We start from the raw sequence: 17,241 nt of genomic DNA, 5'->3' as shown, positions 1-17,241 counted from the left end.
GGTTGGGCAAAATTTGGGTAGACCTATTCCAAGGTAATGCTACTTCCAAATATCACTGGTATCCGATATCGTTTTGCGCTGTTAATGAGTAGTAAATCATTCCAGACTGTGCAATTTTTGTGCTAATTTGTGACCTTATAGTTGCCTTCTCATAAATAAATACATAAAAATAGATAATTCATTAGACTATGAACATTGATACAGCATAACTAATAAAACTGCACCCTTTTGATTTGTAAAGTTCAAATATAGTATCGTCTTGCACATCACAATATCTCAACCATTTATTGTCAATGTCAAATATCACTGATACTCAATATTATCAAGCCTAGTAGGGACTGAGTTGTTAAAGATTAGGCGTCTGCCAAATGAGAGTAACACATCGGTCCAATATCTGTTTAGGATCATGTGTTCTCTGCAGACATGTCAGCTTACTGCTTGAGATGTGGTGCAAACAAACTAAAGGCCATATAAACAACACTTCAACCTAAAAGCAGATTAGGTCTTTTTCTTTGGTGAACTTATCTGACATTCCTTCAGCATGGAGTATTGACAGGTCAGTCTCAGTGATTGTACCCTTGACTTGATCATTTCCATACCTAGCCTGAACTTTAACACCTTGCTCAAGGAGGACCTTAATACAAAACAAGTCTTATGTAAGTACCAGCTGCCAATACCAAGAAAATAAACACCTCCAACAGAAAAGTGGGGAAGCGAGTGATATCTGACACCCGCCTGTAGAACCTGTGTCCGCAGCCAATCAAGAGGAGGACAAAACGGGTCTTCATACACTGTTGTAAGACAGTCTTTCTACCTACCTGGCTCTTACCTTTAAAGTCCAGATCCTCTGCTTCAGGTGTGCTCGTTTATTTCTCTCCCTGCATTGCCAAAGGATGTGACTAGGACTAGAAAGACAACCGCATATAGACCCCGTTCTGTGTTTACAAACATTGACGCAAGAGGCCGATGTGCACAAGTTGGTGGCAGAACAAGGGGAAGATCTTACAGAAGGCCAGCAAAAAAAGCCTCTCTATACATGTTGCTTATTACGGGTGCATTTCACACTACATTTGGATTATAGTTGGATTTTAAGGCTTGTATGAATGTCCTGCTTAATATAATGTTTGTTTGTTGAATGTGTGCAGATGACAATGGCTTTCTTACTGCCACCAAGAGTGGCGTGAATCTGTGTGTGACGTCAGTATGTCGTGTACAGGAAAAGGGTCTATAGAGACGTGAATTAGGTCAGAGTCAGACGGTCGGCAGCTAGGAGGCGTCAGAATCGTAGCCGACCGGGGGACACAACCTGAGCTGGTGGGGACACTAAGATGGCCGTGTGAAAGTATGCAGCTACATGCAGCTGACACCAAAAGACAGGCTGACATTTGACAGACTAGACATACAACATGTGCTAGATACAACATGTACTAGATAAGCACGTGAGACTAGGAACAGATGTCCTAGCCTGATCAGTTATGTAATGGCTATAAAAAATAACGCCTATTGCCAATATATACACAACTAACTGTTCCTTTAATATCTGCAGACCAAATTAATGAGTTACTGCAGTATAATGAAATGTGGCAAACATTTTGTTTTCCCACAAAACAGAGGAAACACCACAGAACTACTGCACTCAACCTCCCTGTGAGGGAACACAATCACCAATGCGCCAAACAAAATGATTTCTGCATTGAGCATCTAGCAGAGCCATCTAGTCTATACTTAGCTACCCTAGCTTGTCATCTGCCCAGTGTTATTTCTAAATGTGAAGAGGGTGGCCTTACCGAGCTGGCTGAGGTCCAGTAGGTTCCAGTGCATGCCGGTGGGGCAGCTAATGGAGAGGGTGCGGATGTGGACGCGGCCATGTTGGTCCAATCCCCACAGGGCATCGCGGCAGGCAGAGAGCTGGACCATCTCTGTGTCCTGGGGCAGTTGGACTGTGGTGGGGTGCATCTGACCATCCTGGTCCCAAACACAGAACAGGTCTTTCCTGCTCTGGCCCAGCCACAGGAAGCTCCCTGCAGAGACACAGAGACAGTCAGTCACATATTGGTGATGTACAACAGACACAGACACAGATGTCACTACTCAGAGAGACACAGATAACAGATGTCACTACACAACAGGGGACAGTATGGAATGTAAATGTGGTCTTCCTTATTTCTGTTAATATACAGTGAGGAGAACAAGTATTTGATACACTGCCGATTTTGCAGGTTTTCCTACTTAGGTAGGTCTGTAATTTTTATCATAGGTCATAGAAAGACGGAATCTAAAACAAAAATCCAGAAAATCACATTGTATGATTTTTAAGTAATTCATTTGCATTTTATTGCATGACATAAGTATTTGATACATCAGAAAAGCAGAACTTAATATTTGGTACAGAAACCTTTGTTTGCAATTACAGAGATCATACGTTTCCTGTAGTTCTTGACCAGGTTTGCACACACTACAGCAGGGATTTTGGCCCACTCCTCCATACAGACCTTCTCCAGATCCTTCAGGATTCGGGGCTGTCGCTGGGCAATACGGACTTTCAGCTCCCTCCAAAGATTTTCTATTGGGTTCAGGTCTGGTGACTGGCTAGGCCACTCCAGGACCTTGAGATGCTTCTTACGGAGCCACTCCTTAGTTGCCCTGGCTGTGTGCTTCGGGTCGTTGTAATGCTGGAAGACCCAGCCACGACCCATCTTCAATGCTCTTACTGAGGGAAGGAGGTTGTTGGCCAAGATCTCGCGATACATGGCCCCATCCATCCTCCCCTCAATACGGTGCAGTCGTCCTGTCCAACTTTGCAGAAAAGCATCCCCAAAGAAAGATGTCTCCACCTCCATGCTTCACGGCTGGGATGGTGTTCTTGGGGTTGTACTCATCCTTCTTCTTTCTCCAAACACGGCAAGTGGATTTTAAACCAAAAAGCTCTATTTTTGTCTCATCAGACCTTCTCCCATTCCTCGTCTGGATCATCCAGATGGTCATTGGCAAACTTCAGACGGGCCTGGAAATGAGCTGGCTTGAGCAGGGTGACCTTGCATGTGCTGCAGGATTTTAATCAATGATGCCATAGTGTGTTACTAATGGTTTTCTTTGAGACTGTGGTCCCAGCTCTCTTCAGGTCATTGACCAGGTCCTGCCATGTAGTTCTGGGCTGATCCCTCACCTTCCTCATGATCATTTATGCCCCCCGAGGTGAGATCTTGCATGGAGCCCCAGACCGAGGGTGATTGACCGTCATCTTGAACTTCTTCTATTTTCGAATAATTTCGCCAACAGCTGTTGCCTTCTAACCAAACTGCATGCCTATTGTCCTGTAGCCCATCCCAGCCCTGTGCAGGTCTACAATTTTATCCCTGATGTCCTTACACAGCTCCCTGGTCTTGGCCATTGTGGAGAGGTTGAAGTCTGTTTGATTGAGTGTGTGGACATGTGTCTTTTATACAGGTAACGAGTTCAAACAGGTACAGTTAATACAGGTACAGTTAATACAGGTAGTGAGTGGAGAACAGGAGGGCTTCTTAAAGAAAAACTAACAGGTCTGTGAGAGACGGCATTCTAACTGGTTGGCAGGTGATCAAATACTTATGTCATGCAATAAAATGCAAATGAATTACTTAAAAATCATACAATGTGATTTTCTGGATTTTTGTTTTAGATTCAGTCTCTCACAGTTGAAGTGTACCTATGATAAAAATGACAGACCTCTACATGCTTTGTAAGTAGGAAAACCTGCAAAATCGGCAGTGTATCAAATACTTGTTCTCCCCACTGTATTTGAGATGGGTTGTTGCCATCAGGTGGAGGGTGGGTAGTGCGTGTTATGTTTGTATTACTATATTGTGTTTTGTGTATTACCTTCTTTACTGAGTACAGCCGAGGAATAGACGAATGCCCACTTGGTGGCTGAGACGGTTCCTCTGGGTACCACACCCTGCCAGAATGTACCTGTGGGATCACAACACATCACTGTCACACTGTACACACTGCAGTATTCACACAAAAGTCCCTGTCCACCACACTGACTTAAAACAGAGAAGGTGCCAATAAAGCAATGCTTAGCTGATTAAGTTCTGTGTAGTCATGTCAGAAAGTGCATTCCATAAATTGCATTCCAATGCAGAAAACAAAAGTTCTTCATGCTGAGCATCTGTGTTAACCCACTGAGCTAAAGCCTAGGCATTAGCTTGGAAAGGTTTCATAAATTCATACCGCTGAGGCTGCCCTTGGCGACATGGAAGTTGTTCCTGCCGGATGCAATCCAGACGCCGCTGGTGTTGGAGGAGACCAGGCTGGGCTGGCACTGGAACTGCTGGGACAGGAAGGCCATGCGGAGGCACTCTGCAACCCGCTCCACCGGGGCCTTGGTGGCTGTGGCCATGTTCTGAGTGGCCTGGATCAGAGTCTGGAACAGACTTCCCTGATCAAACACTACATAGTCTGTGATGCTCACCTGAGGGTGGGTGAGGAAGAGGAGGGAACAAAAGGCCAGAAATGCATAAGCATTAGAAGTTGTGCCATGGTTAATAGATGTTAATGCGAGTGTAGTGAAAAGCATGTGCTTCTGGTTCCGACAGTGCAGTAATATCTAACAAGTAATCTAATAATTTCCCAACAACTATCTAATACACAAAAATCTAAAGGGATGGAATAAGAATATGTACATATAGATATGTGGATGAGCGATGGCCGAGCGGCATAGGCAAGGTGCAATAGATGGTATAAGGTACAGTATATACATATGAGACGAGTAATGTAAGATATGTAAACAATGTTAGTGGCATTGTTTAAAGTGACGTGTGATCCCTTTATTGGGTGTCAATGTAGGCAGCAGCCTCTCTGAGTTAGTGATTGCTGTTTAGCGGTCTGATGGCCTTGAGAAAAAAAAGCTGTTTTTCGGTCTCTCTGTCCCAGTTTTGATACACCTGTACTGACCTCGCCTTCTGGATGGTAATGGGGTGAACAGGCAGTGGCTCAGGTGGTGGTTGTCCTTGATGATCTTTTTGGCCTTCCTGTGACATCAGGGTGCTGTTGGTGTCTTGGACTGCAGGTAGTTGGCCCCCGGTGATGCGTTGTGCAGACCGCACCACCCTCTGGAAAACCTTGCGGTTGAAGGTGGCGCAGTTACTGTACCAGACGGTGATACAGCCCAACAGGATGCTTTCGATTGAGCATCTGTAAAAGTTAGTCAGGGTTCTGAGTGACAAGCCAAATTCCATCAGCCTCCTGAGGTTTAAGAGGCACTGTTGCACTTTCTTCACCACACTGTGAAACAGTGTGGGTGGACCATTTCAGTTTGTCTGTGATGTGTATGCCGAGAAACTTGAAGCTTCCCACCTTTTCCACTACTGTCCATTCGATGTGGATAGGGGGGGTGCTCCCTCTGCTGTTTCCTGTAGTCCACAATCATCTCCTCTGTTTTGTTGACGTTGAGTGAGAGGTTGTTTTCCTGACACCACACCTCCCTGTAGGCTGTTTCTTCATTGTTGGTAATCAAGCCCACCTCTGTTGTGTCATCTGCAAACTTTATGACTGAGTTGGAGGCGTGCATGGCCATGCAGTCATGGGTGAACAGGAAGAAGAGGAGGGGGCTGAGCATGCACCCTGTGGGGTTGAGGGTCAGCGAAGTGGAGATTTTGTTTCCTACCTTCACCCCCTGGAGACGGCCCGTCAGAAAGTCCAGAACCCAATTGCACAGGGCGGGGTTGAGACCCAAGGCCTCCAGCTTAATGATGAGCTTGAAGGGTACTATGGTGTTGAATGCTTAGCTGTTGTTGATGAACAGCATTCTTGCATAGGTATTCCTCTTGTCCTGGTGGGATAGGGCACTGTGCAGTGTGATGGCGATAGCATCATCTTTGGACCTGTTGGGGCGGTATGCAAACTGAAGTGGGTCTAGGGTGGCTGGTAAGGTAGAGGTGAGGTAGAGGTGATATGATCCTTGACTAGTCTCTCAAAGATTTAATATGTCCGTAAACACACCAGCCAGCTGGTCTACTGAGGACACAGCTAGGGATGCCGTCAGCAGCCTTGCGAGGGTTAACACGTTTAAATGTCTCACGTCGGCCATGGAGAAGGAGGGGGGCCGCAGACCTTGTTAGCGGGTCACGACAGTGGCACTGTATTATCCTCAATGCGGGCAAAGAAGGTTTTTAGTTTATGTGGAAGCGTGACGTCGGTGTCCGTGACGTGGCTGGTTATCTTTTTGTAGTCTGTGATTTCCTGTAGAATCTGCCACATACGTCTTGTGTCTGAGCCCTTGAATTGCGACTCCACTTTGTCCCTGTACCGGCATTTCACAGGTTTGATTGCCTTGCGGAGGGAATAACTACACCGTTAATATTTGGACATATTGCCAGTCCTCTTTCCATGGTTAAATGTGGTGGTTCACACTTTCAGTTTTGCGTGAATGCTGCCACCCATCCACGGTTTCTGGTTAGGGTTCTTCTTCCCAGAGAGGTGTTTATCTCGGTTGGCGCGATGCATGGAGAAGCCCAGTGGCTGAACCGATTTCGACAACGTCTCCCGAGAGCCATGTTTCGGTGAAACAGAGAATTTTGCAATCTCTGATGTCTCTCTGTAAGGCAACCCTTGTCCTAATTTCGTCTACCTTGTTGTCAAGAGACTGGACATGGGCGAGTAGTATATTCGGAAGTGGGGGGCAGTGTTGCACGCCTACAGAGCCTGACTAGGAGGCCGCTCCATCAGTCTCTTCTGCGCCGACGTTGCCCTGGGTTGTGGTCTGAACAAAGGATCCGCTTTGGGAAAGTCGTATTCCTGGTCGTAAAGTTGGTAAATTGACGTCGCTCTTATAGCCAATAGTTCTTCCCGGCTGTATGTAATAAGACTTAAGATTTCCTGGGGTAATAATGTAAGAAATAATACATTAAAAAAATATATTAATAAATTATGCATAGTTTCCTAAGGACTCGAAGCGAGGCGACCATATCTGTCGACACCAGACCCATACTCATCCCAGGGTGAAGTTTGTAATGCAAACCATCCTAAATTTGACTTTAATAATACATGCTCTTAAAAAATGATCATAGTGCAAGATAGACGACGTATGGAAAACATTGAACACAGTCTGTAGGATACCAACCTGCCACCAGTGGTCATCTTCCCCCTGGGGCTTCCTGGCAGTGACTCCAGTCCTGAACCACAGACTGCCGCTGGTGTCCAGAGCCCAAAGCGTGTTGCTCTCTCCCAGGGCTATACAGATGGGCTCCAGACCCTGACTCTCACTTTGGGAGGAGGAAAAACACATTCACACAAATATGTAATGATCAGCAAAGAAAGCTAACATTGCCTGAGTCCTGAAGACTTGCATTAGCTCCCCAAGCTAATGCCTAGGATGATTTAGCTCAGCAGGTTAACACAGTCCTGTGGCGGGCTGGAGATCTGGATTTGAACCCTGGTCGGTCATACTAACTAAACGTTCACTGCTACTAGGTCTCTATGACACACGTCTTCCTTCCTCTTTTCAAAAAAGGTGAAAGAATCACAGTTGAATTACAATTATCTGAAATGACCACACCACAACCCACAGGGGTGTCACAAGAACCAACCAGAGCTAACTCCACTATCACTGTTACTGGGGCCTACGACACGCAGGTTCTCTTTTTCAGAAAAGGTCCTACCTGATTTTGTCATACTTCCACATTTCCCCCTCAGAGCAGGAGCTGCTGAGGCCATCGCCATCTCTGTAGAAGACGGCCCTGTCTTGGCTGAGGGCCCACACCACCCCGCCACGCGCTGCGATCTGGGCCATAGGACATGGGCAGTCCACCTTCACAGCTCGTGCACACGGACGGTCCACACTCAAACCTGCAGAACGGGATCACAACCACACAGTCAAGTTTCAGGCATTTGTTGTTTTTGTGAGTTAGTGAGGGGCCGGGAATGTCTATATGTAACAGAATGTAAAAATAATGATTGACAAACATTCATTAGAAACGTTATTTTGATTAATTTATTCATACCATTTCCTTCTTCCACGAGACATAGTCCCGACACAGATCTAAAGTTGCTACCCAAGCCGGCTGGTCGCTCGTTCCATTGGCTCTGTTGCCAGAGACGCGACCCAGTCGTTCAGTCTTTTTGTTCTGTATCTATGGACGCGAGCAACCCAGTGGTTCGATCTAAATGTTCCATTGCCATAATGACTGGCAATGTTCTTATCCCTTGCTTGCTAGCTAGACAACAACGGCTAAGTTACAGTGACGTCAAACAGTGCAGACAGAATAACAGCAAAGTATCTACTAATGCAGCAAAGTATCTTATTATATCCTTCCTGTTTGGCCCTGTCCGCGGGTGTCCTCGGATGGGGCCACAGTGTCTCCTGACCCCTCCTGTCTCAGCCTCCAGTATTTATGCTGCAGTAGTTTATGTGTCGGGGGGCTAGGGTCAGTTTGTTATATCTGCAGTACTTCTCTTGTCCTATTCGGTGTTCTGTGTGAATTTAAGTGTGCTCTCTCTAATTCTCTCTCGGAGGACCTGAGCCCTAGGACCATGCCTCAGGACTACCTGACATGATGACTCCTTGCTGTCCCCAGTCCACCTGGCCGTGCTGCTGATCCAGTTTCAACTGGTGGAACAAACTCCCTCACGACGCCAGGACAGCGGAGTCAATCACCACCTTCCGGAGACACCTGAAACCCCACCTCTTTAAGGAATACCTAGGATAGGATAAGTATTCCCTCTCCCCCCCCCCCTTTAAGATTTAGGTGCACTATTGTAAAGTGACTGTTCCACTGGATGTCATAAGGTGAATGCACCAATTTGTAAGTCGCTCTGGATAAGAGCGTCTGCTAAATGACTTAAATGTAAATGTAATGAATGTAAATGTTCTGCCTTATTATTATTGGACCATGCTGGTCATTTATGAACATTTGAACATCTTGGCCATGTTCTGTTATAATCTCCACCCGGCACAGCCAGAAGAGGACTGGCCACCCCACATAGCCTGGTTCCTCTCTAGGTTTCTTCCTAGGTTTTGGCCTTTCTAGGGAGTTTTTCCTAGCCACTGTGCTTCTACACCTGCATTGCTTGCTGTTTGGGGTTTTAGGCTGGGTTTCGGTACAGCACTTTGAGATATCAGCTGATGTACGAAGGGCTATATAAATAAATGTGATTTGATTTGATCTAATGATGCACAATTTTGCCTGGTAAAGAAAATGTGCTTTCTCATCAGGACACTGTTGTTCTGAGGAGCTAGCCCACAACACAGCTAACACAATCACTTCAATCTGAAGCTGGAAAGATAGCAAAATAGCTGCATTTAGTTTCATTTGACCTGTTTTTAACATCATAGCTTTAGCTGGTGGTAACTAGTGGAATAGACATCGGCTGGAATGTGGTTTTAACCAATCAGCAAACAGGATTAAACCCACCCATAGTATACTAATGTAGTACTTGTCATGACCAGTAGGGCAGGACCAGCGAGTGTGTTAACAATCCATCACAACACCAAAGGTTAAATATTACTTTCTAAAAGCATGTTTTGGATTTACTAGGCTTCATTATTTTGATCCTTAATATGCCATCGGTACAGAATTATGATTACCTCAGAAGATTTAGCCAGTGACTGATGATACTATTTACTATGGGCCTGAACAGCACCATCTAATGGAGAATGGTTCATCTCAGGAACTGATTTGCTGAATTGAGAGTTCAGACTTTGCCAATAAACAGGATTGTGATATACTATTCTTAATACTCTGAGGCCACCTGGGGCTAAAATCACAAAGTCTTGTTTAAAATAGAGTGAATCAAGTTGTGCAAAAAGTACATTAACAATACTTACATTATAGAAGCATTCAAATAATGTGCCATCAAAATCTTGAAGAAACTTAATTTCTAAATGTGTTTTATCTAATCAGGTCTGTTCATCTATACTCCATTGAGAGTAAAAGTGACATACAGTACTGAATAGTCACCAGTAGCTTACCTGTCTGCATGTAGAGGTCCCCGCTGGTTCGGATGATCCATGCTGTGTCTTCACCAAGCGCCACAAAGGCAGAATCCTCCAGGGCCTTGTACCAGTGCCTCTTTCCTTTGATGGTGACTTTACCACATGCATACGCTGTCATGGTCTTCTGTTCCACCTTCCATAGCAGGGACCCTAAATTCAAATGAAACTTTAATGCATCTACTAATATATACACTACCGTTCAAATGTTTGGAGTCACTTAGAAATGTCCTTGTTTTTGAAAGAAAAGCAAAACAAAATGTTGTCCATTAAAATAACATCAAATTGATCAGAAATACAGTGTAGACATTGTTAATGTAATTTGTGGGTTTGATTACAGGCTCAAAATGGCCAGAAACAAAGAACTCATCTGGTCTTCTGAAACTCATCAGTCTAATCTTATCCTGAGAAATGAAGGCTATTACATTCAAGAAATTGCCAAGAAACTAAAGATCTCGTACAACGCTGTGTACTACTCCCTTCACAGGACAGTTAAACTGTTTCTAACCAGAATAGAAAGAGGAGTGTCAGGCCCCGGGGCACAACTGAGGACAAGTACATTAGTGTGAGGACAAGTACAAGAGGACAAGTACATTAGTGTGTCTAGTTTGAGAAACAGACGACTCACAAGTCCTCAACTGGCAGCTTATTAAACCCGCAAATCACCAGTCTCAACGTCAACAGTGAAGAGGTGACTCCGGGATGCTGGCCTTCTAGGCAGAGTTGCAAAGAAAAATCCATATCTCAGACTGGCCAATAAAAATAAAAGATTAAGATGGGCAAAAGAACACAGAAACTGGACAGAGGATCTCTGCATAGAAGGCCAGCATCCCGGAGTCGCCTCTTTACTGTTGATGTTGAGGCTGGTGTTTTGCGGGGAACTATTTAATGAAGCTGTCAGTTTCTCAAACTAGACACTCTAATGTACTTGTCCTCTTGCTCAGTTGTACAGAGGCCTCCCACTCCTCTTTATATTGTGGTTAAGACAGTTTCACCGTCCTGTGAAGGGAGTAGCACATAGCGTTGTACGAGATCTTTAGTTTCTTGGCAATTTCTCAAATGTAATAGCCTTCATTTCTCAGAACAAGATTAGACTGATGAGTTTCAGAAAAAAGTTATTTGTTTCTGGCCATTTTGAGCCTGTAATCAAACCCACAAATTAAAAATAAGGACATTTCAAAGTGACCCCAAACTTTTGAATGGTAGTGTACATCCAAAGATGTCATTTTGGTAATCAAACTAACCAACTCCAAAAAGTAAAGATTTATCTCGATGATAGTGGTTGCTGGTGCAGTCCGTCTCCCTCAACTACAGTGCCTTTCAACTCTTCCACAATATATACACATTATAGACCCTAACAGACCCAGTCACTGAATAAATGGTCAATAAAAGCTTAAAGGTACAATATGCAGAAATGGCCCGCCATTTCCTGGTTGCTTAAATTCGAATAGTTCCCTTAATGTCAGTTTATATGATAAAACAAGCAAAAATAGTGTAGATAATCATTGTACCATCTAAACCGCAGTGGAACATCTTTTCAATACCCCAAAATATTGTATTTTCAGCTGGTGTTCAAAACCGATAGTCAAAGTCGCAAAAATTCAACTTAAGAACGGGAAGCATAAGAAAGTACATATAGAACAGATCTACAACTTCTTAGACTTGCTTTTAATGATAATGACATATCTATAACTCACATTTCTATGTGAATTTGGTCGTGTCGCCTAAAAGGTTACATATTGCAGATTTAGAAATAAAAGCATTTAACAATAGATTAATAAAAGCTTCTGCTAAATGACCATATTACAGACATCCTCATCACCTGAAGGTGACAGTGCCACCTGCTGCACATTGTCCTCAAACTTCTGCCAGCTCAGGCCCCTGTCTGGGAGGGCACTGCAGTACAGGCCTCCTTTAAAGTCCAGACACCAGATGTATTGGGCAGTCACAACCAGGTTGAGGATGCCACAGCCTGGCCCTGTGTAGCCCATCCAGCTCTCTGCCAACTACAGGAGAGGAGAGAAGGTTCAAACCAGACACAGCATGCTACAGTAATGGTTTGTGTGTTATAAATGTGCCATAAAATGACTAATAACAATCAAATGATCCGTTGCTTTTCATTTTGATGCGACATTTCTAACCACATGGTATCCTATTGAAATGGAATGTATAATATGCAATGTCACATGTTGTGTGTGATATAACTGTGACCACTAGTATAACTATTACTGTCTTGTCTTGGTCCTGCTGCCCGATGTTGGACCCCTGGAGGTTGAGGGCATTGAGTCTGTCTCCCAGGCTGGCGCTGGATGCTGAGTACGGAACTCCGTGGACAGCGTAAATGTCCTCCTCGTCACTAGAGGGGCACTGCTCAGGCTCCAGGGAATAACACATCTGATCAACACAGCTTGGAGGCTCCAGATCCAGCAGACAGTGCTGGTGGTGGGGGTCATCCTGGTCCAAGTCATCCATCCCAATGAGGGGACTCAGGAGATCATCCTCCTGCTCCTCTATGGGGTCTTGCTCCTTCGAGGTCTGCATGCAGGCAAAGGTGCACTCCAGTAATAGGTCTATGTGTTGGGTGGGAGCCTCCCCCTCTTTGTTAGTGATGGAGGGGCTGTTGCCATTCTTTGAGTAGGACTGGCACTCCATGTACTGGGAGGGCAGGGACATGGGGCAGGAGGGAGGCTGAGTCCCAGGGGGTTGAGTCTGAGTCAGAGGGTCCTCTCTCTGGTCACCACCCTGGCTCTGAGATCCAGAGGCAGTGAGTTCTGGAGAGCCCTCACTGATGGAGCCCTCCTGGTCGGGGGATCCACTGCTCCTGCTCTGTAGGTCCAGACTGCTACACGGGAAACTTGTGTGGTCGGAAGCTGAGGGGGGCTCACTGATAGAGGTGCTGGTCCCCCCGTCGCTGCCCCCTCCTCCATCCTGACTGTAAATGCTCTCAGACCAGCTGTTGTGCTGCTCACTGATGCGGTTTCCACTTTCTGTAGAGAGAAAAAGAGAGAGCGGGAGAACATAGCAGCAAGAAGTTTCAACATTAGTGGCTTGAATCGTAAGAGAAAGGTAATTATAAGACAAGCTGTTCGTTTTTTAATCTGTTAAAAAAGCAATTCGCAGTAATTGTTTTTACATTTTTTGATCAACTACAGCATAACACACTAGATCTTAAATCACTATAACTGCCACTCGCCTTGCCTCCTCCTCTTGGCCTTCTTCTTGACTTTGATGGCCTGGACCACCAGCTCATGCTGAAAGTCCTCCTGGTTGATGGCACTGTATTGGCTGGAGGAGAGCTCTGACTGCTCCATGGTGCTGGTGGAGAGCATCATGCCCTGAACGCTGTCGCAGGACGTGATGGAACTGCTGCGGCTATGAAAATCACTGGTGCCCCCTACACTGCCCCTACTCTGGTGGTCTAGTCGCTCCCCCACCTCAGGCCTCTCCATCAGGGCTCCGGCCTTCCCCGCCTCGGGGCTGTTACTCAGCTGGTCCTGCTCCAGCACCTCCTCATCCACCAGCCTCTCCCGCTCCCCCTGCTCTGTGATGATGGCCATTGTCCTGATAGTCTGGACTGTCTCCACGGAGCCGGTTGGAGGGAGCAGGATGGTAGGAGTGGTCAGGGGAGAGGTCAGACGGAAGGACAACTCAGAAACTGGGCAGGAGAAAGTTAAGAGCAGAAGATTGTTATATATGTCGGAATGACTATAGAGATACTATAATTCAATATTAAAGTCTAGGAGTAAAGAATGTGTTAGCTGGAGATCATGATTCTCCCTCAACTCTCTATGGTTGGTTTGAAATTAACAAAGTGCTTCTGATATATTATGACATGACGATGTACTATGTATGACATCGTACTGTTGGAAGCCAAGTCCTCAGGAGCATTTGAGATGCGAACAATGTCCCGATCTCCTTTCAGGATGAAGATTTCATTTTCGGTGCATGATACAGAGATGATGTCCCCACAGCTCTCCAGTGCACCGATGATCACCTAGAAAGGCAGCATTTTTTTTTGTTTACAGAGATAGACCTATAACATGACACCCTGACAGGACACCGGTTTAAAGACTCTCACAGGCTAAATTCACCTATCTGACTACTTTTTTCTCTATCAAAATATGATTTGTGACAAAAGTGATTCAAAAGTGATTACCTGGTTGAGGAAATACATAAGACAGCTAAAATCCATGTATTAATGTATCTATTAATCCAGATATCCATGTAAAGTATCCATTAATTTGTATTAAGTGAATGATGTAAATGTTCCTGCTTGTCTATCCTTTTGTTATGAAAAAAATATATACAAAAATATTTCAACAACAAAAAAGTATCCATTCCTGCCTGAGGACATCTTTACCTGGTTGAGGCAGTCCAACACGTAGACACTATATTCGTTCCAGCTGAGGACGCAGCCCTCACTGAGGAAGCAGCACACCACACCCAGCTGCCTCTCATGGGGCCGACAACCCCCCGTGGGGCCCGGCCTGGCAAACAGCTCAAACTGTGGCACCTCCTGGTTGAACAGACGCTTGAGGACCAGTGTGTCCACCACAAGCCCACTTACATCCGTCCGCCACAGCCGGAGGCCAGGCCTTGCTGCATAGACAAGCAGGTCACTCTGCTTACACAGGCCTGGCTGGAAGCACGCACCAAACTTCCCATTGCTTTGAGGAAAATCAACAATGCAAGATAAATATATTACACTGAACAAAAATATTAAACTCAACATGCTAGATTTTCATTTTTTTTTTTTTACTGATTTTACAGTTCATGTAAGGAAATCAGTCGATTGACATAAATAAATTAGGTCCTAATCTATGGATTTCACATGACTGGGAATAGAGATATGCATCTGTTGGTCACCATCAGATAACTGACTGTGAAAAAAAAGTAGGGGCGTGGATCAGAAAACCAGTCAGAATCTGGTGTGACCACGAAGGCTGTGGTGGTCATGACATTTTGTCAGCTGGTGATTGTCAAGCAAATAATTGCCAGTCTCACGATAACGTAACGTTAATTAACAAACACATTTAGCATCTCTTGGCTTCCACGCAAAGCCTACAAGACACTGATGCAGACCTTTGGATAATCTATTTCAGAAGAACAGAATAGCACACTCTGCGTTGTCCTTGTTAGCGCCTGATCTGGTCGTGCTTTTTAGCTACAGGCGACACTAGTTCATTTAGCAAAAAGATTTACTTAGTATTCCATGGCATTATTTTATAGTATGAAGAATACAATTGAACAGAGCTGAATAAAATAGAAAAGATATTTTCTCCAAACGATTTGAGGGAGTGCTCACATACGGCTACTCTGTGTTAAGCGGTTAAAGAAACAGGTCCTCCTATATGCGTCATTTAGAGTTCCTTATGTAACTTTAGTTGTGAAATAAACATTGGGCTATATGTTTGGATTTTTTTATACATTAAGGCTGCAAGAGGTGACTAATGATGACCTTAAAAAAGTTGCATGAAAAGGCATGAGCTCTGCTTTGTTTTTTTGCGCAAGCTGTACACACTTCATCAGTCTGATTCACAATTTGACAAGCACTTGATAATGCCTAGAATTTCCCAGCGGCATCCCCTTTGTGTGGCCATAATGCACCCCAAAAAAATCCATGCCTGTTGCGGCTAGTGGCCGTTGTGCCCTTGGGCTGAATATAATAATTATAAATCCTTTCTCACGTCTGCGTGCTCCGAAACACCTCTAACTCACATGGGTTTCTCAGATTTCTCAATACGTATTATTCCAAACATAGTCTGGGACAGTTGTGGGATGTCATAGATCCCAAATTAATACAACGACTAGTATCATCAAAAAAACAATTAATTGCAATGAGGCTGACGCAGCAGATCAGAACGTTTAGCTAAAAATGTAAATAAATTATTAGGCTATTTCTTCACATTATAAGCGCAGCAATGAGCACACGGCACTAGGCTTACGGGCAAATGTTCCAAAATGCAATCAATTTGCAGGGAAAAAAAACATTCTCAAAAGTGACTGCAAATGTGATTATGCATGTAATGCTTTTTAAAATAATTTTTATGGTGAAAATCTTGAAACTTACGCGCTGCGTATGTATGCCAGTTAGGCTCTACACCTGTTGTAAAATGGATTAATGTGCTTAATTTTAAGTAGTTATTTGGCAACTTCAGTTGTGATACAAACCTTATCCAAACATATGAGTAGCATTATTCACAAGTTATATCATTCACAAGTGATAGGCTAATAATGTCACCCATCAGACTATTCTTAATTTAATTTTGTCTTTACATATTCTAAATAATATAAGTGTGAAATTTGTTTTGATTTAGAATGGACCATTATCATGCACCTGTCTCATAAAATATATGTCATATATGCACTTAAATAGTGAATGGAGGACGCTTTTCCCGTGATTAATTCTCATGCATTTACATTTACATTTAAGTCATTTAGCAGACGCTCTTATCCAGAGCGACTTCATGCCAGCCAGGTAAGCTATGCTCCTGTGGTAAAGAGAAGCAATGTGATGAATAGTTGAGAAATAAAGTTAAGAAATAAATATACTAGACCTAGCCTAGCCTATTGAAAGCTGGGATGGGATCCTCCTCTTTTTAATAGAGGCCATCACCCCATTTTCTCACGCAATTGCATAGTCTATAGAAATGTTGCATTAGATTTTTGATTACATTAGCATTACATTTAATGTGAGTGATTATAGGCACAATAGAGTGCTGAATACAAGGAAGTTAGCAAGTTCGGTAGACTGCTAATGACCATCAGCAGCATCAGAGTTGAGAAGCCTAATTACCGTGACTAATAGGTTACGTGGAATTTGACTGTCGTCATGACTTGTGACCGCCGGTGTGGCAGTAATACGGTCACCGTAACAGCCCTAGTGACCACCACTTGCCGCATGCAGCGTGACATATCTCCTTCGCATAGAGTTGATCAGGCTGTTGATTGTAGCCTGTAGAATTTTGTCCCACTTCTCTTCAATGGCGGTGCGAAGTTTCTGAATATTGGAGGAACTTGAACACGCCATCGTACACGTCGATCCAGAGCATCGCAAGCATGCTCAATGGGTGACATGTCTGGTGAATATGCAGGCCATGGAAGAACTGGGACATTTTCAGCTTCCAGGAATTGTGTACAGATCCTTACGACATGGGGCAGTGCTGAAACATGAGGTGATTGCGGAAGATGAATGGCACGACAATAGGCATCGGGATCTCATCACGGTATCACTGTGCATTCAAATCGCCATCGATAAAATGTAATTCAGT

The 17,241-nt window shown here is 44.3% G+C and overlaps 1 protein-coding gene across 3 annotated transcripts in view; it reads right to left on the bottom strand.

Annotated features, from left to right (window-relative positions):
* Positions 1–17,241, bottom strand: part of LOC124046619 (tectonin beta-propeller repeat-containing protein 2-like) — a 34,951-nt gene that overhangs the window by 13,558 nt on the left and 4,152 nt on the right. For all 3 annotated transcript variants that reach the window (XM_046367218.1, XM_046367216.1, XM_046367217.1), the window contains 11 exons: positions 14,331–14,637; positions 13,832–13,964; positions 13,164–13,625; positions 12,200–12,957; positions 11,793–11,976; positions 9,950–10,123; positions 7,641–7,827; positions 7,103–7,244; positions 4,213–4,453; positions 3,859–3,948; positions 1,788–2,021 (listed from right to left, as the gene is read on the bottom strand). In XM_046367218.1, coding sequence (XP_046223174.1) covers positions 1,788–2,021; positions 3,859–3,948; positions 4,213–4,453; positions 7,103–7,244; positions 7,641–7,827; positions 9,950–10,123; positions 11,793–11,976; positions 12,200–12,957; positions 13,164–13,625; positions 13,832–13,964; positions 14,331–14,637 — 2,912 coding nt within the window. The remainder of the gene's footprint in view (positions 1–1,787; positions 2,022–3,858; positions 3,949–4,212; positions 4,454–7,102; positions 7,245–7,640; positions 7,828–9,949; positions 10,124–11,792; positions 11,977–12,199; positions 12,958–13,163; positions 13,626–13,831; positions 13,965–14,330; positions 14,638–17,241) is intronic.

Source organism: Oncorhynchus gorbuscha, linkage group LG10 (assembly GCF_021184085.1).
Source record: "Oncorhynchus gorbuscha isolate QuinsamMale2020 ecotype Even-year linkage group LG10, OgorEven_v1.0, whole genome shotgun sequence".
NCBI lineage: Eukaryota > Metazoa > Chordata > Actinopteri > Salmoniformes > Salmonidae > Oncorhynchus > Oncorhynchus gorbuscha.
Note: the sequence above shows the minus strand (reverse complement) of the source record. Positions and strands in the feature narration are given on the sequence as shown.